Source organism: Penaeus japonicus, unplaced genomic scaffold (assembly GCF_977035675.1).
Source record: "Penaeus japonicus unplaced genomic scaffold, GWHDUDI00000001_assembly GWHDUDI00000010, whole genome shotgun sequence".
NCBI classification, from domain to species: domain Eukaryota; kingdom Metazoa; phylum Arthropoda; class Malacostraca; order Decapoda; family Penaeidae; genus Penaeus; species Penaeus japonicus.
Genome location: NW_028234412.1, coordinates 8190939 through 8213944, shown reverse-complemented (window position 1 = coordinate 8213944; position 23006 = coordinate 8190939). Strand labels below are relative to the sequence as shown.

At 34.9% G+C, this 23006-nt stretch overlaps 2 protein-coding genes across 27 annotated transcripts in view; one reads left to right on the top strand and one right to left on the bottom strand.

The window, feature by feature from the left end:
• LOC122253227 (uncharacterized) overlaps positions 1-23006 on the bottom strand; it is a 55964-nt gene that overhangs the window by 30669 nt on the left and 2289 nt on the right. For 6 of the 23 annotated variants that reach the window (XM_043016128.2, XM_043016125.2, XM_043016136.2 and 3 more), the window contains exons 2-4: positions 21196-21326; positions 5176-6034; positions 1278-1382 (exon numbers count right to left, since the gene is read on the bottom strand). In XM_043016128.2, coding sequence (XP_042872062.2) covers positions 1278-1382; positions 5176-6034; positions 21196-21272 — 1041 coding nt within the window. In that variant the 5' untranslated portion in view covers positions 21273-21326. Of the gene's footprint in view, positions 1-1277; positions 1383-5175; positions 6035-8978; positions 9508-9664; positions 9888-10018; positions 10159-21195; positions 21327-23006 lie in introns of those variants that run through there. The other 17 variants (XM_043016133.2, XM_086540614.1, XM_086540613.1 and 14 more) reach the window with 9 other exon arrangements.
• wds (WD repeat-containing protein wds) lies at positions 9568-19198 on the top strand. 4 transcript variants are annotated; one of them, XM_086540621.1, is made up of 9 exons: positions 9568-9691; positions 14460-14576; positions 15711-15807; positions 16526-16689; positions 16897-16986; positions 17252-17391; positions 18120-18351; positions 18678-18765; positions 18872-19198. In XM_086540621.1, the coding sequence occupies exons 2-9, from the start codon at positions 14511-14513 to the stop codon at positions 18970-18972; spliced, it is 978 nt and encodes a 325-aa protein (XP_086396747.1). In that variant the 5' UTR covers positions 9568-9691; positions 14460-14510; the 3' UTR covers positions 18973-19198. The 4 variants fall into 4 exon arrangements, with proteins under 4 accessions (XP_086396747.1, XP_086396749.1, XP_042872075.1 ...); XM_086540623.1 differs by lacking the exon at positions 9568-9691 and adding an exon at positions 9989-10007; XM_043016141.2 differs by lacking the exon at positions 9568-9691 and adding an exon at positions 10192-10812.

The following is a 23006-nucleotide window of genomic DNA, read 5'->3' as shown; positions in this document are numbered from 1 at the left end:
AATGCTGTTGCTGTGATTATAACAATAATAAATAAAATACTTGTGGAACTATCCATGCATAATATAAATCAATAAAACAAAGCTACAGTGGATCGTGCATGTTCCTAGTATCAAAGGGTTATGAGATGATACCATGATATAAACAAAGTTGGATAAATTACAAAATCCTGTTACGTGAAACTTTAAATGAATAGATATTAAACCATTTGGGCTGAGTGATGTGATATTATGTCATGTGAACATTCACTCCTGCTGGGAAACGTCCTATCACGTCACAACCTGACCCTCAAAACACTTTTACATAATCATAGGAGTCCTATTCATATAAACACAGCGTGCACTTGATATCTAGCCAGCCAGAGCAGCATTATGCATCTATAAGCCTCTGTTTGAATGGGTTAATAATATTAAGAAAAGAAAGACCAATAATCAAATGAGCAAGATCAGCTTTCTATGGTGATTAAAAAGACAGATCCTTGAACAATTCTAAATCCTGTAAATGAGTCTTCATATCACTTGTAACTTTTTTTTCCAAGAACAAGCACTTACATAGATTAGAGGAGTAATGACAAATAATGTGTATATCAATATCTATGTGCATGAATGAGTACTCTAAGCCATAACCATTTTCATACCAATAACCAGAGGTTCTGGCAACTTTTCAAATGTGCCTCTATAGGAAACAATTTTCTTCTGTCTACACACACAAAAAAAGAAAATGAAAGAAAAAAAAGTTGTATCAATTGGTTACAAGAAAAGAAAAACTAAGGATTTATCTAAAAACTCTATGCCATATACCCAAATGTATGTATAGCAGAAACACAGTGTTGCTTGTGACGACCATAAATCTAGACAGACCTTGGCTTTCCTGGGATGCAGAGCAAAATTAAATTTTGTTTTCCAAGCCTAAAATTTGTGGAAGTGATGCAGGAGTTTTGTATAAACAAAACCACTATCAATGTAATCACCCTTCTTTAAAATCATCATGCACTTAAAATCTTGTACCTGACACCAAGACTTTGTTTACGTATAACCTCTGTCAATGTAAAACCACTCCTTAATAATGAGCATACACCCAAACAATTATGGGACAAAATAATCATCCCTACAGAAAAAAATTGGACATTCTTCAAGCACAGGAAATTGAAAAAGGGGACTACCCAGGAGGGAGGGTTTACTGACAGTGGCATTATAAAATGTAATTGTAAAAATAAATGAACAATATAAAAAGCATCAGCAAAGATGAATTTAATTCTGATCCATGCAATGAACCTCACCTGAGCATCATTCTGGTTCCAACCGTCTATGGTAGTGGGGGTAGGATGACTGGGGGCTGGTGTGGGATGAGGGGGGTAGCCTTGGATTGATCCTCCTAGTGACACCTGGCAAGGGGGAACAACCATCTTTCAACATATTCTGATCACACATAATATGTCTTGTCATCCATTCAGTGGACTCTGATAGCTGTCTGTAAATGTCAGCTAAACATGGATGACTGTGCATGCTTTTGCATACACATACAAATACAAGTACAATAGACATACACACAAACACACATTTCATAGTGTTTTCAGGATTCTTGCTGGTCATTAACAGCTTTTAAGTTATATACAGCAAGTCCCCCTTTCAAAAATATCTATACATAATTAGTTAACTATTTATGTGAAGGCTATCAAGATAGAAGGAATTAAATGAAAATTTTATTCCACACTATCAAAATTTCAGTTAAAAACATGCAGTACTGGCACCCTTAGGTAAGATTCCACAACCGTAAACATTGAATGCAGAAATTGCCAATAGTCAGTTCTGCTGTGCAAGCAAATTGCCAATGTCTTTATACAAATATTTATCAAGTAATATCTACATAATTCTATGGATGGTTAGATGTATAATTTTATGCTAATAAAATAACTTCTAAAGAATGTACTCTGGCTAAAACTTATCCTCCTTTCTTTCTCAACATTTATTATGCCTAAAAAAATAAATTATTCTTTTACAACATAAAAATCACAATCAAGCTTTCTAACATTATTTACATTATCATTCAAAACAAGAAATATTATATCCCTCACATACTTTCTTCTGATCATCAAGTAAAAATCATATTTACAAATACAAATTACTAAAACTTTCATACTCGACAAAAAATGAAACTATCCCTTGAACCTTCAAAACAATCAAATACTGCACTTGGGTTTCATATCATTTCAACCCTATCAGGGCTCTTTCATATACAATGTAGTACATAATCTATTAATGACTAAAATACCAAATTAACCTGTTAACACCGAAAATGACAAGATGTATTATACATAAATGGGTTGGTTACAATGAAGTAAAAAACAAGGCCCACCTGATGTTACCTATTTACCCTATTCTTTGATTTTTTAAATATCATAATAGGTCTTAATGTAATGATAATGATGATAGCAATATGAATAAAACTTTAATGGGTGAAAAATCAAGGAAATAGGACAAATAGGCGAGGCAAGATAAAAGGTCTAGAAATTGTTTAGCAGCTAAACACTAGTGGAACAATAAAATGGTAGATGAAACATTCCCACTGGTATTAACAATTTGACACAGAGATACCAATACAATAAATTAGCTTCTCACTGATGACAAGATGTACATTGATCTTGGACTATCATATCAAGTTCTATAGATTTCTCTCTCAATAAACATTCATTTTACTTTACTGTAAAAGCCACACTAAAACCTTCACTTGTTGAATATTACCTAAATCATTAAACCTAACATAACACTTCTTCACAATCAAAGTAGAGTAAATGTAATAGGTTCTTTGATTAGCAAATAGAAGTAATGAAGAAGCAGGTAATGTCTACTGTGTAGAATTTAAGATAAAGATCTGAATAAACGGCAGTTGTATAATAATTTTGAATCAATTTGCCTAACTGCCCCTAATTTCACTATTTACAAATTCTGATACATACTTGAAAAGGCTTATGTAACCCTGCCTCCAACCCCCCCCCCCCCATTAATAATGCAATTGATGTAAAACAACTTAATTTGAAGAAAATGAGCCTTTCAATATTCACATTAACAATCATTTAATTCACTTTATCAAAATAACCTATCTGTACCATTCATGAAGATATCATTCACACACAGATACAACTCCTCATGGAAAACTGCAAGGACCACTCCAATTACTCTTCCCTGGTTGATGATGAAAACCACTTTTACTTAAAAAATCAATAAAAAATACTATTTTGAGTTGTAGCCTTTGTACATTGGAGACTGTTCTATATCTTACACAAAAAGGGATAATCTATGAAATTACTGAACTTGAAATACTAAGAAATACCATGAGAAACTATCCACACTAGGACTTTTCTTTAGAAATGAAGTCAAAACATTCTTGTGTAGCATCAATAGTCATATCAGGATGACTTGTAAGCAAGCATCTACATAATCAGGTACATAAAAAGAAGAGCAATAACAAAATCTTTCAATGCAATACAAATCAAATAAGGAAGTGGAGATAATCCCATCTTCAACAGTTCCATATAATAATAACTATAACAATAATTTGTCTCTTCCATGTTTCACCCCCCTGCAACAAGCATGTTTTGATGGGTCATATAACTTCCGCACTGTATTATTACTTTGGTTGAAAGTACAAGTTGTTTATTCCTTCAGGTGCGTTGCCCTATCATACCAAATGTTATTTATCACTTCATACTTATAATATCCCAAGTCTAAAATATAAGAGAACATACATCATTTTAAGATGCATAGCCCCAGCCGAATATCAAAACCCATTCATGCCAGATGTAATATCACTTCATGTACTTTTGCCATGCATACATGTTCTACGTAGTTAGGTTTGTATATTGCATATCTTTATCACCCCATTGAATAGGAGAGAGAAAATTGCTTTTAGAGGTTCAGCACAACCTTAAGACTTGAGAAATGTCTCGGCAGGAAGCTGCATGCACTTGCTATAGCTGGTAGGAGCGGCATTAGGCAAACCTATGACCCGTTTTGAATGGGTAAAGATGTGGCCTTTCTCGAAAGAGTTAAAAGCGACTGACAAACTTAAAATCATATTTTAGCAATTAGAGAAACTCTAAACATCTAAAAGAAGTGTACTACAAGGAGGGAGAAGGGGAGTTTGAGAGAGGAGGGCAGAATAGCAAAAATAGAGAAAACTGAGAGAAAGAAATAATCAAAAAGAGTGAGGAAGCAATGAAGAGAAATATTTAATAAATTAAACTATAAATAAAATCAGTGACAATTTTATACAATTTCATTAATTGCTAGATATAAATCTTGAACACAAACAAATAAATAAATAAATAAATAAATAAATATATATATATACATATATAATGTACACACAAAAATATAGAAAGAATTAATTTTACATTGAACAGAAAAAGTAAAACAAAGCGGTAATAAAGGTATAACCACACTCTAAAGCTACTTTAAGGTCAAAGTAAAGAAATCCAACTCCAAAATTTGTGATCATCTTTTAATAGAAGTTTACCAATAAATATTAAATGTGTGAAAGTGTATATATATAAACATATAAATTGTGTATTCTAAATCAGTTGTGAGCTTTTCCATGGTGACTATTTGAACATCTATTACTTTCTTCTATTGATTGTGAAGAAGCCCTACACTCAAAAATAGATTTTAAAAACTCCAATACAATAATTAAACATCTGAACAAATTTGTTCAATCATAAAACATCTTAAATAGTTTCTTTCACCATTATTTATGAAGGATAGAAACAAAATACTGTTTCCTTAGCATTCATACATGTATACATGCAAACAAACTCACTCACTCTCTCACTCTTGTGACAAATCACTTTTGTACATAAGTTGTTCCTAGTCCAAATTCACAGCTTTCCTTGTCAAATAAGTATCAAATGACAACACATACATTTCACAATGCTGGCAAATACTCTGTAATGACCACATACAAAATGGTACAATTGGAACTAACAGTTTCATTTTAAGCTTGTGCCTCCCCCGACTGGGGTTAAGGCAGATATTGTGGGCATTTGGTTTTATCAACGCTGCCCTTGATCCAACCCAGGTTACAAAACCTCATATTCAAATCCTTGAATAGAACTGACACTCTGTAAAAATAAAATTGAAAATATCTTATGCAAATAAGAACAATAAATATGGCATACTCACCGGTGGATAAGAGTTAGTGGGTGCTGGTGCTGGGACGGTGGGCTGAGCAGTGGAGCCCAGCACAGTAGTTGTAGGTGCAGGAGTGGTGGCACTCATTGGCAGTGGCAGCTGAGATGACCCCATGGTAGTTGCTGTGGGTGGCGAGGTGAGAGAATTGGAGAGGGCTGGTGAGTTAGTGCCGGTAATGTTCCCAACGCTAACAGCACTCATGGCAGGTGGTGCTGTGACTGCCGGAGCCGGGGCCGGAGCAGTCACAGAAGGGGCAGATGCTGGAGCGGGTGGCCTAGGTGGCTTGGCTCCAGGCACTGCTGGTGTCCGGCCCTTTCGACCCTTCCCACCTTTGTTTGTCGCATCTTCTACCTCAATTTCATCCTTGGGCATAGCTGCCACTTTAGTTAAAAATATTTTTTCTAAGGTCTGTGCCATTAACACTACATCTTCACCAGGCTTATTATACACATAGCAATTAGTAAACATAGTGTTGAAGTCCTGTATACACTCTTTGGCACTCCAGTAATATTTATTTTCAAGCCGCTTTTTGATCGTGCCCAAATCCATAGGATGTTTAATTATTTTGTGGTAGTCTGGTAAATTGAGCTTCACAGCATCAACCGGCTGATGGAATGGCCATGCAAACTGATGTTTCCAAACGGTTTTCATGACTTGTTTCTGTATATATTGAAGTTGATTTGTGATACGTCCAGGTCTATGAGGGGGTGGGGAGAAAGGAGGCTGAACAATGCCATTCACTGGATCCAGAATGGGCTCTTCTCTTGGGGGAGGCTCCACTGTTCCCCCCACCTTGGGAGGAGAGTCCACCTGCATTGCTCCACCATTTGTCTCCTCCATTGTTATGTCCCTGTGGGAGCGGAAGGGAAAAAATAGGTAAGGTACTACTAACATTGAGAGACCTATAAAAACAAAAATCTCTAGAATTTCATTCAAGGGTAATCATGCACTATGCAATTTCACAAGGTATCACAATAAGCCTTAAGAAACTAATAACAACACATGCCCTTTTTGCGAGATCATTAATGTTATCAATCTAAATTTGACCAAAATGGCCTAAGAATATTTTCCTTAATTTGATTATCTCTTAGAAGCACAATGAGAAAATTTGGTTTCAATAGTATGGTATTCGTTAGTGCAAACGCCTAAATCATACGTTTCCTTAAAACGTTTCTTAAACTGGTCATGACAGACCATATATCAATATGATACAGCAGGTGAGCAATTTGAGAATAAAATGGGAAAGGGGAGGTGTCTACAAGGTATTAAGCTCCTTTCGAAAGTTTTGCAATTGGAGGCTCTAACCAAGTTTGACTCCTCATGTGTGGATGTGTATATATAATTTAAAAATCATATATATATGATACATATTTATATATGTATATATAATCAAAAAACAAAAAGATAAAATATATCTTTATTGATTTTTTTGTATTGAAACTATACACATAATTATATTGTATATATTCGTGTTTTATACAAGACTAGCCAACTTCTTGCTTGCTTATCTTTTACTTTTAAGTTTACATACACCAAATATGGTTGTATGGTAGTGTGAACAGAATAATAATAATAATAATAATAATAATAATAATAATAATAATCTATTGGATATTTGGTTCTTGGTATATGTATAATCATTATCAAGGAACTATTAAAAACTGGACAGCATCATGTGGTCATCATAGCTTTCATAGTTTCAATGTCACAGAGAAGGCCAAGAAAATTCCACCACAAATATTTGGATAAGATAAAGCTTCAACTGGTTCCTAACTTAATGATGAAAAAAAGGAGGTCTTCCAGCTTAGTGTTTTTAGAATAATATGGTGGTAGTTTATTGTTCACTGCATGTCAGAGGCAACTGAGATGACTGCGTGTATGACTGCATGCGTGCTTACTCCCATTTTTTTTTTGTCTAACTGCTGTTATTCTTCAATGTTGAAGTCTAATTTATACTACAGATAGTATCATTTCTGTGTCTATTTCTTTCTGAAGTCTATGCTCATGCAGTGGTTTTTATGGCAATTATTTTTATTTACACTTATCTTCTGGAAACAATAATTTAATCTATTGCACAACTTCTTGTTCTTGATATTAAACAAAAATAAAATCCCAATATACACTAAAGTATTGAATCAATTAACTTCATTGTATTGATTACTTTAGTTTGTACGTTTTTGTTTGTGTAATCTATTCTTGTAATAATTTTACCAATCTAATGAAATTTCACAGAGGTAATCATCAAGAATAAGACTGAACAACATTATAGTAGTAATGTATTAGCCATAATAAACAAACAAAACATTATTTGTATATTAATAAGGTAAACAAATTATAGGTAAAAAACACACAATGTGTATCAAGGGATGCTGCAGCAGCCACGCTCCAACAATGGTCAGTCAACAATCCACCACGTATATTCTGGCAAGACGTAACATAGTTACCTCCCTGACAATTCGTCCAGGTACTTCTTTGCCAGAATATGTCAGTGGCATAAGGAAAAGAACTGATGCCATGACTTTTAACAAAATTAACATGTAAAACAACTAAACCACAATCTTTATCAAAAGACGCGGTGGCCTCTACAATGCACAAACTTCCACCAAATATATTCTGGCAGAATAGAGCTTGTAGATTTTGCCTTTTAATAAATAAGGAATTACTTTACGTTCTATCATGCAAGAATATCAGTGCTGAAGGTTAATAGGCCTTTGGCAAAGTATAGGGGGCTCAGCATTGCTTGATGAAGTATTACAGATACGATAAGAAAAATATTGATTTTAATAGGCATTCTTAAGTACATGAATGGACTTTATGAAAAGTATAATATATAAGGGAATATGAACTTAAGCAAAAGGATAGATATTATATATATATACATTACATCTCGTCATGGTTTGAATTTTACACGTTTACGTTGGCTTGATGTTATCTACCCTAATACTTATGACCTATTCTGTTAATAAATCAAGGCTTCTAATTTGTATCTGGAAGAAATGTAAGGCAATCTATCACTTAATGCACACATTGAATAAAATCTAGAAGGAAAAGTGATATTCAACGAATTAGCAAGAGAGAAAAACAAAAAATTTTACTCTCCTTTGTAATATTCACTAGCCAAATATTTCTCAAACTAACAACTCCTACAAGCTTGCTAATGTGCAATTTTTTCCCCCATAAAAAGTGAAGATCTACTTTAATATCTATTGTGCGAGATATTTGTATCATAGTGACGTATGAATGGGTCAACCAATAAATCTGAATATGATTATAAACTGAGTAACTACCATAAATAGCAAATAACAAATAACGCAAATCTACCTCAAATTGCACCTCGACTAGCAGGTTAACCCTTCGTAAACGAAATATTCTGAGCACGAAATGTTCACGTTCTGTTCTTCCCCTGCATTATGATCATCTAAACTATCATCACCCACTTACTGAGAGGGAAGGACTCAACAAACTGAATCACACATCATCAAACATGAACCCCATAGCCCCTCCCCCCCACCCCACCCCTGCTAACACACTCCTCTCCACACACAAACATCACTTTAGATCAATCCCAAGCAAAGAATCACACCTTCAACATTCGAAATAGGAACCGTTAACAACAGCATTGCCTCTCAAGCACAAGCATCCTCTGCTCCCCAGGTGCTGGGATAGGCCTACACCCACCCCAGAGCAGGCATCAACTCTCGTATCTGCATGTTATTGGGTGCTTTTTGGATCTGGAACTACCATGAAATGCCTTCCCAGGCCAGCCCTGGTGAGGGGAGCATAGGGCCACATACCTTGGGGTTGGACTAGCACCAAGCACACTTTTTCTTACACAACAGTGGTAACGGCCTTGGTCAAAACATGCACTCTGTCCCTTAGCCTCGGTCGCACTCACACTCGACCTACTCCTCAAACCAAGGGCACACAGACACCGAAATCGTCCTTAGCACCAATAAGTCCTCTTAGAGGTCGAGCCTGTACTTAAACTCTGGCCCAAATCCGCAAAATGGGAATCGCCTCGCACAACAAACCCTGGCTCGCTCCCTGCACGGCGCACGGAGCGTCCCTCACTCTACGCACTCGCTTTTCTCGTCACTCGAGTCCCTTCGAAAGGCACTTTGCACTCCAAGACAGTCTCTAGCTCTTGCGGCACAAAATGGCACAGGTCCGTGGCGGGCACTCACATCGCGGCGCAGGCAATCTCCCTAAACTTCAAAGGCAGCGGCTGTGGCGTCGGCCATAACGGCTTCGGCTTCAAAATGGCGGGCGGCGCTCAGAGGCGCCGGGGCCCGCGACGAGGGAGGACGCCCTGCCCGCGCCCGCACCCTCGCCGCCGCCTCCGCCGCCCGTGGAACCACCCTTGATGCCCCTGCCGCAAAGGGTGCTCGTGCTGGGGCGCCTCGGCCGTTGGTGGCCCTTAGAGCGCCGCCAGATCCAAAGAATTTTCCTTGTGCTTCTACAGAGTTATGGCTGACTCAACCTCGGATGGCGCGTACACACGCTCAGTGTAATGTCGGGCATGTGCCATTATTTCTCATCCTAGACGAGGGATGGGCGCGAAATACCCTCTGTTGATGGGCGTGGGCGTGTGCTGGTAGCCGTGGTGGGCTGGATGGCCCCGGCCCTCCATGATAGAGCGCGATACACGGCGCGGACGCTTTCGGCTCTCGCAGCGCTAACCGCCGCCGCCGCCACGCGCCAAGCCAACTCGCGCCCTGATTGGTCAGCGTCGCCGCCAACTCGCTCCCTGATTGGTCGGCGCCGGTCACATGACCACGCTACCTGCTCACTCGCCTACCTCGCCCATTACGGCTTTCATACTAGTATTATTCACCTTCTTTTCCAGAGTTCGTGCATGACGAACGCTTAGCTAGCATGCAGCATAATGCACAATCGGGGAAAAGGCCGCCGCGGGTTCCTGAGGAGCACATTTACTCGCGTCTTTCCTCCGCGAGTCTCAGAACATCATGGCTGCCCTGACGTCACTCCCGGTTCCAACAACGTATCCAGCCGCCAAACATCGCACCAACACGCTCTCCTAAAAATCCTCAACATTCTTCAAAACCCAAAATCCACGAGGCGCGCAGACTTATAGGCCTTGAAAATATTTCCACGCGGCACGGGCACCCCACCTGTAGTTAGCGCAATTTACGTCCCCCGGCAATTGCATAACTGATATCTCTGCCTCTCACATGGCAGTGTTTGTGTTTGGGTGTAAATAGTGCTCTCCAAAAGCCCAAGGATCAATTCTTCTCCAAAGTCACTATTTTTCGCGGATTCCCTCTCTTTCTCGGTAGGGTGAGTGTCATGGCACTGTTACAAGGGTGACGATAAACGTGAGAATGGCCAGGCAAAGAAATGAGGCCCGCTACATAAGCCGAAGAGACCATTTTATTAACACGACTCGACAGATAAACCATGGAAGCAGTTCTCAAAGTCGCGCCACAATTTAACGGGAGAATTTAACGTAACGTGACTCGATCTAACTCTCATATCATTCGTTCTTGGGGTTTCTGACTCACTTTAGGATCTAGATCGGGAAATATATGCAACTGGAATCAAGGAATTTACTCTAGGCATTGAGTAGTGGCCTGGCAGGTCCACCTTTGATTGCACATGCAATTGCAGGTGAGGGTACATGAGGCTTGCACTTGCATGTTATTGTTTGAATGGCAGAGTAGGCGAACACTATGCGTTTTTCATCTTGATAGGAAGCTTTGTATTTTGTATTGGCACAATTTTAAGTATCAAGTGATGCAAGGGCAATTGCATTATGTGCATTATGATGTATTTGCAAGAATATGTAATCTGGTATAGCAAATAATTATATGTATCATCAACATTGACTAGAAATTGGGAAGTATAGAGAAATTGTTGAGTATACATAGGAAAAGCCAACATTAAATTACCTGAGATTTGCACAAATACTCGTATCCAATTTTTAGCGGGCCCTATCGTAATAGCCTTATTTATGAAGGCATTTGAGTTGAAGTTTCTTGGTAGCTTTTGGACTCACTGGGTGGCTGTCTTGCCTCTGGTATAGTTTCAAAGGATCACTTGGCTCCAGGAAGGGCCAGCAAACCTTCACCATGTGTATTCTTGCATGAGAAAGCTTTTATTAATTCTCTAAGACCTGTCTACACTATCAATGTCTACCTGTGGTGTCTGAGCATGGCAATGGTTAGTAAAATGGCAAATAGCTTTTGATTATGTAATATGTTTGGATGTGGCCACTTGTCACCTAAAGTCTTGTGGTGTTACCAAATACACAGAAATGTGTTTATCCAGACTTGATTTGTTGAATCCTGATGCTTATAGAGAAAATGGACTATAAATCCCTGGGATTTCTAGCAAATTTAAGTGAATAACCAAACTCTTGGTTAGCAGTCCATTATGTGCTTCGCCGCCACTATTAAAAATTGATGAGCATTGAGCTCAAAGATCAAGTGGTGACAAATAGTGTAGAATAACCTATATCTTGCCTGAATTTATGGGATAAATATCTTTTGTTTTTTTGCTGACAGGCACAAAGGCTGCAGTGATTGCTTGATGCAGCAACAGTTATAAAGACTGCCATTATTGTTGCTTTAGATGGTTTCCATTAACTATAACTACTCTATTACTCTATTGACAGTGTACATCACAGTCTTCATCAATAACTAAATTATCTCAATGATATAAAATTTATTCAAGTAAATTCCATTATGATGTGATTAAATTATATAAGAATTTATATTATTATTGCATTGAATTGAATAATAAAAAAACAATGCTTATCTTTTATATATATATATATATATATATATATATATATATATATATATATATATACATATATATGTACATATATATATATAATATATATATATATATATATATATATATATATATACATATATATATATATATATATATATATATATATACATATATATATATATATACATATATATATATATACATATATATATATATATATACACATATATACACACATATATATACATATATATACATATATACAATTATATATATATATATATACATATATATATATATATATATACACACATATGTGTGTATATGTATATATATATATATATATATATATATATATATATATATATATATATATATATATATATATTATATATATATATATACATATAAATATACATAAACATACATATAGATATATATATACTTACATATATATACATACAAATATACATACAAATATACATATATATATATATTATATATATATGCACATATTTGTATATATATACATGTATATATATATGTATATATATATATATAATACACATACACATACATATACATATACATATACATATACATATACAACAGATGTTTTATCTTTGTATTCTCTTTATGTATATTGCTATTTATATTCATAGGGTAAAAGTTTGGCACAATACCGATGGAAACAAAATATTTTGACTTAAGTGGCAAGCCAATTGTTAATTGACCAAGAAACATTTGCACAAGCATGCACTCAGTCACATTTGCAAGGGGTATATACTTAAGCCTTTTAAAATGGGCCACATCTTAACTCTTTGATGACGGTGCGTCACACCCGTGTGACATGGCCAAATCCCCGATGATGGTGCGTCACACCCGTGTGACACGGCTAAATGCCCGATGATGGTGCGTCACACCCGTGTGACACGGCTAAATGCCCGATGATGGTGCGTCACACCCGTGTGACACAGCTAAATGCCCGATGACGGTGCGTCACACCCGTGTGACACAGCTAAATGCCCGATGGCGGTGCGTCACACCCGTGTGACACGGCTAAATGCCCGATGACGGTGCGTCACACCCGTGTGACACGGCTAAATGCCCAATGACGGTGCGTCACACCCGTGTGACACGGCTAAATGCCTGATGAGTCTCTCTCTCTCTCTCTCTCTCTCTCTCTCTCTCTCTCTCTCTCTCTCTCTCTCTCTCTCTCTCTCTCTCTCTCTCTCTCTCTCTCTCTCTCTCTCATATATATTCATATATATTCATATATATTCATATATATTCATATATATTCATATATATTCATATATATTCATATATATTCATATATATTCATATATATTCATATATATTCATATATATTCATATATATATATATATATATATATATATATATATATATATATATAATATATAAATGATGCTAATTAGCATTTGGTATTGAAGGTCGTCATAACTAAAGGAATAAATAGAGTTTAATTTTAACAAAATGGAAAATGCAATACAAAGATGATCCGATCCCATGAAATTGGCTGGCATGGAAGGGGTAAACCCATTGTGAATACTGAAAATTTGGAAATTGTTATTCTATAATGGTAGCCTACAAGTATTGTAGTTGGATTATTACCAAGGGCTTTTCATGTGGTTAAGACATAATAGAAACTAAGTATTCTTCTCTTTTTTTTTTTTTTATATACAATTTTTCGTAGTATCTTTTTATCAATTAAAACATTATCATTTGATCTCATGTTGTATCTATACAATTTTGTTTATGATTAAGTTGAGCTTGAAGATAATAGCTGTGTGTTCATCTATATATTTAAACATTTATGTTTATTTATGTATATAATCACATACAAATATCAACATGTTTAGAAGACACTTACATTTCACGTTCAAACTGAGACTGTTTCCACATAATTATATTGATTGTATTTTATCCATCATAAGCTTATTGTAATCTTTGATGGATGGGATCCCATCATAAGTCCAAATCAATGGTTACACAGTTTAAATTAGTTGCCGTGGATCAGTGCTGTGCGCTCTTGCAAAGCCCAACAACCTAATGCATATATTCTACCAAGAAAGAGTTAGGACTAGTCCTTTTTCGCTATAAAATGGCAGGGACGTATGCAAATATTGTCTTGGCAGAATATACATGGTGGAGGTTTTGTTGGTTCTTGCTGAGACGCCAACAGCCATCGAGGCAGTGGCCAGTCATGACACCGTCATCAATCCTTATTGTTTGACTGCCATAGCTGTTTATTACCATGGGTTACTGTTATTTTTCTCATAAATATGGATCGCAAGAGAAGAGCAAGTAGTGCAAGTGGTAGGGATTGCAGCACAGGGAAAGCTATAGTGCATGTTTATTTGTGGAGGGGGGTTGATGGGTGGTCCTGTCTTTCCAATTTGAGTTCAGGACCTTAAAAAAATATGTATGTGATATGTTGTAATGAACTATATTTAGTATATGTTGCAGGGCTTAATGAGATTCATCATTTCAGGTATGCTGTAGACTATAGCTGCACTTTTATTTGTCAAAATTTGACTTCAATATGTCAGAAGAACAGAGAAGTGGTGGAGAAAACAGCTCCAGCACAAAACCAGCCAGTCATACCCTTGTAAGTACTCGTAGCTGTTCTTCAGAAGAGACTTATAATGAAAGTATAGGCTTATGTAACTGAGAGGTATATCACATGAGCATAAGTATTAACCCATTGCAGACGGAGATAGATTTGCTTGCCCAGCCTCCAGGATAGGTTTTATTTTTGAGAGAGACCGCTTGAAGCAATATAATTTGAATCTCCCCACTCTCTTTCAGTCATTCATTGCAAAACTAGAGCGGTTTTTGTGTTTTATTTTTTTGTGTTTTATTGAGTTTAGAGACATATATGTGCCATATGAATGGCTCTATCAGTGCTGCAGTTGACTAAAATTGTAGTATATTATCCATATTAGCTCTATAGAGACAGTGCTTGCTAGAGACTGTGGATGGTTGCCATTCAAGGCTCTCTCTCCTGCTAGTGCTAGGAAAAAGGGGTGCCATCTAGGTTTTGGACGTTAAGCTAGCACGATATTACGGTAATTATAGTAATTATGACTGCAGTAGCCATCATCACTCATTCCTTTTTCATAGCAAAATAAAATAGCACAGTGATCCAAAATCCCCGAACGTCATGTACGTCATGACGCCCGTCGTCAGGCCAAAACTCCTACGTCATGTATGTCATGACACCCGTACGCAATGGGTTAATGATAAGCACATTACATAATGTAATTTGCTACCATATAGAGGTTGTAATGGTTGTGGGTCAGAAAGAATCAGAATTAAGCAGTAAAGCAAGGTAAGAAAAGTGGCTTCTCAGTGAGGAAAGGGGAATGTTATCATTTGTTGTTCAGTACCAGAGGGAATAATGTTATCTATTTTTAGTACAGATTTGAAAATGATAAACTAAATTTTTTTTTTCTTTTTAGTGTGTGTAAATAGATCAATAAATAATTAAATATATAGATGTCTTTCCTGATGTTGACTGACAAAGCATGAGGTAAAATGGAAGATAGTTTGTGCTAGCTGTATAGTTTCTTTGAAAAAAAGATATTATACTGTAATGATGTATGATGCTCTATTCATAAAATGCGTATTTTATTTGAATGATTTTTATCATCATTAATTATTGTTATAGTTGATATTATCTATGTTAGCAAAAATAAATGGCATATTCATTGATTTATTAATTTATTTCCTTTTTTTTCAGAAACCAAACTACATATTAAAGTATACGCTTTCTGGGCATTCTAAAGCAGTTTCATCAGTCAAGTTCAGCCCTACAGGAGATTGGCTTGCAAGTTCTTGTAAGTTATCTGTTGTTATCATTTGAATTGGCAAATATATAAGTATTAACATCCTGTTTATAAGTTTCTTGTGCAATGTCTGGTTATGAAAATCACACAGATTTTACCCTGTTTTTTTGTTCTATTCTTTGGAGAATGATTAGATTAAATGTTATATATTACAGCTATTAGTTTGACACTTCTGTTTGATTTGAAGTACTGTAGGTCTCAAATGGCAATTATCAGTCTTGTAGTTTGGTTCATTGTTGACCCCCCTATATTGTCATTATTGTCAGTGGTTAATATGGCAGCAATGATATATTTCTGCATTTCCTGTTCTGAGGACATGTCAAGAATCTTGTTTTACACACTCTCTTCCACATGGTCTTCAGAAAGAGGAGGAATGTATTGTGGTTGCCATTTTAACAAAAGAATGGGGTATGCTGCTGAAGGCCTGACATGAATGGAGCTGCAGGGTTGTGCCATGTTCTGTGTGTATTAGGTCAATCCAAACAGGAACCATACTTATGTAATCAAATTTATTTGATTACTTACAAATGAATGACTTGTTTTCTTAATAGTCCACAGTCACTGGTTTTCTTTCTCTCTCGTCAAGAATAAAACACTAGTATCATTAATTATTTTTTAAAGCTTGGTTTCATTTTTGGATTGACCTCTTATCCAGATTTTATTTAATTTGAATGGCTTAACATACTTATTTCCCATCTCTTTTTAACAGCGGCTGACAAAGTAATCAAGATATGGGGAGCTTATGACGGAAAGTTTGAAAAGACTTTGTCGGGCCACAAACTAGGTATCAGTGATGTAGCTTGGTCTCATGACAGCAGACTCCTTGTATCTGCTTCAGATGACAAAACATTAAAAATATGGGAATTGGCTTCTGTAAGTAAATATTGATACTAATATACTAGATTTAATAAGTTAAGTGAAATATTGGGTATATGCTGGTATTATTAAAAAAAAAACTGGAATTTGTAGAGAGTAAATATACAATTTTAGTTATGGTTAGATGTACAGCATTTGTATTATTAGCACAAATTTAGAATAGAGATATGTAAATGTTGAACTAATAAATGTTTCATGTCACAGGGCAAATGTGTGAAAACCTTGAAAGGACACAGCAACTATGTGTTCTGCTGTAACTTCAACCCACAGTCCAACCTTATTGTCTCAGGCTCGGTAAGTTTATAAGCATCTTCATTTTCATGTATCCCAGTATGCATCACACATACTAATTCAAGTTTTTATCAGAGTGAAATTTTAGCCAATAAAGATTCATGTATATTGGTTGTAGAGCACAATATATGATTCCCTTTTAGTGAGCTGTAAGTTTGCTATTTTATTGGATACAAGAATTCTAATTTAAGATAAGTTACACAAAACCTACATTTAGAATATTTTTCTCTTGTTTTACAAATATTCATGTCTGAAAATTTCTTTCCAGTTTGATGAGAGTGTGCGCATTTGGGACGTCAAAACTGGCAAGTGTTTAAAAACTCTCCCAGCCCATTCAGATCCAGTTAGTGCTGTGAACTTCAACAGAGATGGCACACTTATTGTTTCTAGTAGTTACGATGGGTTATGGTAGGTTGTGAAGCTTTGGTTTAATTTTTTTAAGGCTTTAATAGGTAGATGTCTGAATATATTAAATCACAGACAGAAAGAGAGACAAGAAATCTGATGACAAAAAGAAATATGTTTTAAAAGATTATATTACAAAACTTAAACTGTAGTTTATTGTTGGTAGGCTCATTATCTTGTATGACAGATGCCATGCCTTTAATAATTCCTACTGAAATATAGAATAAGTGGTGACTCATGTAGAAAATAAATGCAAAATCTTCACTAAACAAAGAAGAAATGAAAACATTAGCATCCATTATTTGGTTTTAGAAGTTAGAAATGTGTTTATGTTGAGTTTGATTTAGTAATCAGTTACATTTAACATGAATCTCCCTGAATGAAGCATATTTTAAATGTTAATAGATTATGTATTTCTGTCTATTTCTGATCAAGGGATACTTTTACTATTGAAGCATTAGGTAAATACTCTAATAGCATTGACTTTAAAAAAACTTATTGTTATTAAGGAGCCAGAGATTCTCTTAGTCATATGGTATTTATAAGAACAATTATGTTTAATTATTACAGTCAATTTTTTTATTTCTTTTTAATATGAGATGGAACCAAAATTTGGGAAAGTCTATTACTTCCATTACATTTTCCTATTTTACAACCTCATTTCTAAAGACACTAAGTATCTATTAGGAAACAACAATAATTTAGATTCCATGTCTTTTCAATCCTTTCAGTCGAATCTGGGACACCACTTCCGGGCAGTGCCTCAAAACGCTCATTGATGACGACAATCCCCCCGTCTCCTTTGTAAAGTTCTCTCCCAATGGAAAATATATACTGGCAGCAACTTTAGATAACACATTAAAACTCTGGGACTATAGTAAAGGCAAATGCCTCAAGACCTACACAGGGCACAAGAATGAAAAGTATTGCATATTTGCCAATTTCTCGGTAACAGGAGGAAAGGTAAGTTCCCCTTATTTTGTGGATGGAGTCCTGATAACCCTGTAAAAGGTGTTTATTTCAACATAATATTTTTTGGCAAAGATTGTTATAGTGGTGATAGTATTTATTATTGTTATACTTTTTAAAAATAAATATTTTGGTTAAGAAATCCTCATAGTTTTCGTATTTTAATGTGAAAAATACATTTTTCACAATGTATTTGATGTAAAATAATTAACAATAAACCTAACAATGATACCCAGTGATATATGAACTTGGTGTTCACTTTTCTCCTTTTGTTAATTATGCAGGATATTTACTAATTTATTTATTTCTCACCCTTTCAGTGGATTGTCTCTGGATCAGAAGATAACCTTATCTATATTTGGAATTTACAAACCAAAGAAATTGTTCAAAAGTTAGAAGGCCATTCAGGTATGATATATTAAAGGTTATTTGATTTCATTTTACTATTTTTTTGTGCACAGTCAAGTTGTTTATATAATTTTATTTGTATTAATTAATTGTTCTTATATTCCAGATGTTGTACTATGTACAGCCTGCCATCCAACGCAGAACATCATTGCTTCCGGTGCATTAGAAAATGATAAAACAATCAAACTGTGGAAGAGTGACACTTAAGTGAAAATTCTAGAACCCCCTTTTCTTTCTTTCATTTTTATTATTATTATTATTTTCCATGCCTTACTTCAAGAGTAATTTTGCATAGGATATTTTGAGTTATGGCTTAAAGTGAAAGACTTTCGTATATTTTTTCTTGTGTTTTGTATTTTATTTTATTGTTTTTATTTATTTATTTTTTTTTTTAGTCCAATTTTCTTCTTTCATTCTCTCTCTCTCTCTCTCTCTCTCTCTCTCTCTCTCTCTCTCTCTCTCTCTCTCTCTCTCTCTCTCTCTCTCTCTCTCTCTCTCTCTTGCCCACACTGTGACAAACGTTTGCTTGGTTTCATTGTATGGGAAAACTACAAAAGATTATTTTTTTCAGAACCTCAACATATTGATATACAATATATATGTCTAGTCCTTCCGAACAGAGATCTAACCAGTTAAATTTTAACAGCTTTTAACCTACTAACAACTGCAGTATCCTATCAGATTTTGGCATCACATCAACCAAATACTATTTATTGTCTGTCCATTTATCCATGTACATTCATTTAACAAGAATGTCAACATTCTTAGTGTTTAACAGATTACTCACTATTTTTTCAGAATTGTCTCAAAAGATTAGGGAAAATATCAGAAAGAAAAGATAGATAAGTCAGAGGAAGTGAGTATTTTTTCTCGTCCATTAATATATGCATGTGATTAATTCTTGACAATTTTTGTAATGAATTCAAAACGGCATTTTTGTACACGTAATAAGAAGGGGAAGGGGACAAAATTGAGAGATAATACCTGGAAGAATTCTAATGAAACTGTATCAAAAGGAAGATGAAATAACAATGAAACAGTGTTGCCCACAAAATTCATTTTTCATTAAAAAAAAAATTGAATAATCACATAGCACAAAGAAACCTAATTATCATCAAAGTCCCTTTTATTTTCTCTGAGGTTGAATTTAACAATATCAGTTATCAGAATATTTATCACCAGCGTTATAACAAGAAATATAATGAAATGAAAATGCATGATGAATCCTAAAATTTTTATCTTTGTGTGAAAATTCCATTTGTGGAAGAGATTATTATGTATTGTATTAAGTGTGTTTGGGGTTACTAAGGAAAGTCATGTGATTCTTTGACAATTTTCCAGTTTCTTCATTAATGCTTGATATTAAAGTAGTATATTTCACGGAGTTTATTTTCAGCCATTCCATCTTGTGTTTTGTGGATTCCCTGAGTGTTCTGGAGGAATTGAATAAAAACTGACTGAAAAAAGCAGTTGGGAATAACAATTTCATGAGAATACAGAAAGACTTGTTTACTATGATGGAAATGATATTGATATATCGTGTTGATGTATGCATATTGATTTTTAAAAAATGTTCTGACTATTATATTTATTTTTTCTCTTAAGTTGCCATACTCTTTCAACATTCTGTACTTTATCGGTTTTGTGTAATGTTCTCTGTATTATTTACTCTGGAACTGTAAAGTAATGTGACATACTGTATATTTGATAAAAAAAAAATACATGAAAGATTGTTTTCTTCCTAAAGTTCTTTACCCTTTTTAGAAATAAAGACAGCCTCATGTATTGAGCTCTTTGACAAATGCCTTTTTGCTAATTATACTGTTTTTGTCTCCTAGTTGTTATAACTTATTTGGAATTTCATCTTTAGTGGAGGTAATATGAAAAAAATCCCACAAGCATTATTCATTTGTTCATGATATTGGCGCTCGCTGTGAAAAAAATATGAATAAAGAAATATATGTACTAATATGAAGGTAATTATATATTTGAATCAAAATATATTTTGGGTAAGAATGAAATACAGAGCCAATTTCTTTCGCAGCAGATAATTTCCATAACTAACAATATCGGCATAACGAGGAAGATTCCCTAAACAATGAAAGTTATCTGCTGCATAAATTATTGATATATGAAAGAAAAGAATACACAATAGCCCATGTTTATTTCTTTATTATATTTCATTGCTTTATTCATGGAAACAAACACCAATATTCCAAGAAGCCCAGACCATAAGCACTAATCGTAACTTGGTAAATCGGAACAGTGCGTTGGGTGATGTCTCTTACATTGTACACACGTATCGGTAACACCAAGTGACTAATATTAATATACACACCCTCCCTCCCTCCCACATACACAAAACATGTAATACAAAAATACAAGAAATCTCAAGAGAAGATCAGAAAAAAACATTGTAACTCAACTTACCTTGTTAAGTCTTCAACCAGGGTCAACATGGATCGTAAACAGAATGCGATCGTTGTCTCGACAAGTGACCAGTCCATCTCGTTGCAGTGTCCGGACCGCACCAGGGGATTCCTGTGATCTCGATCTTGAATCTGTAATTGTAAAGAGTCGCTCTACAGTGTTACGAATTGGAAAAATCAGAATGTTATCGGCAAGTAGATCTGTACACTGCATGAGTGAAAAAACACATATTCAAAGAAATATCTACTTATAGTTTTCGTAGATATTTACGGAAGATTAAAAAAAAAAAAAATACATCGTGCATCCCGGTCCGTTTCTTCCCTTGTGTCAAGAGATAGAAAAACCGTGAATGGGAAAATAATTTTGTGTTATATCCCCCTTCTCTCTTTCCTGATAACATGGTTAGCAAACTGTATTTCCCGGAGTGTATTAGCTGTCTTTTATCATTTTCCTATAAATTGCCATTAGTATAATACTCACTGAGCTAATCAATTACCTTTATAACTTTTGCCATACGTCTGCCTTCCCTCTCCCATCCTTTCTTTCTTTCTTTTCTTCTCTCCTAGCGAGATTTATCTTTCCATATGGCGAAAGTACTTTTATTGCTCGTATTACCTGTCGTTGAAGTGCTATTCAAAGTATGTTAGTTGAAAACTTGTTTATAATAGATCAAAACACTAGTAAGCTTTTTAAATATTTACCTCGAAATAGCACCCTCTCCATAATATTTTTCACAATATGTGGCATTTTTCCCTAATCGTAAACATCTACTATGAATTACGAACGTAAACAAATGGAGAATTTCAAGTGTATTGGGAAGAATTGGAAGACCTTGGTTGAATATATTGCCAGAAACGATAAAATTTAACATTAAATTTTGCTTTTTATATCATATTTTCCCCCGGGAAATTATTCATTGACAGTCTTCCAAATAAAACTGTCGTTTACAGGATATGACGTATTTTTCAGTTCTGATTCTTATTCGGTGTTGCAAACTTTGTTACTGTTTGATTACGAAAAAGAGAAAAAAAATCATATTAATTTACGTATGACTAATTATGATCCTTCCACAAAGGAGAGAAGAGATGATGATTCACTTGTTTCAAATATCATGAACCACTAGTCGCACCAGGATGAGGATTAGTTTGCGATTTCTTTGAAAAATATTGCCCTAAGGAAGGAAATCACTTGCATTACATAAATGTTTATCTAAAGAAATCACTTCAGTCATTAACTGGTTAGTCATTATGTAAGTACTATCTGTCGTGGTTCATTTACCATTCGCTTTGTCGAAGTTTCAAAAGTTTTATTCTCTAGATATTTTTATTCGCCAGTTTTATATATATTTTATATTTATAGTTTTATATTTATAGTTTTATATGTTTATTTTTCTTTTCGCCGGGGATTTTGTCAATACTTAGTTGCACTTTCCACGGCTTTACATTTGAGTAACGAACACTCATCGTCAGAAAATTATATGACATGACTGTGTTTTATAGTCTTTATTCATTACTGTTCGTGATTTTGCTGACTTTGACCGTGAAAGTCTATATTTGTGTCTTAGCGTTTTAGTATAATTTTCATTCATTTTTGGTAGGCAATATCTTAGGCAACTCGATGTGTAGACACTATGCTGCTCCCTAAGAAAAACAATCATATTTTGTATCTAACTCACTTCCTCAAATGTATTATTTATTCTTATATACCTTTGCATTGACTAATGAAAGGTCTTATATAGTTTTATGAAGGTAGATTAAAGCCTTTCATTTCTTTAGAACTTATCTGGTGGTCTATGACATATCCTATTTTAA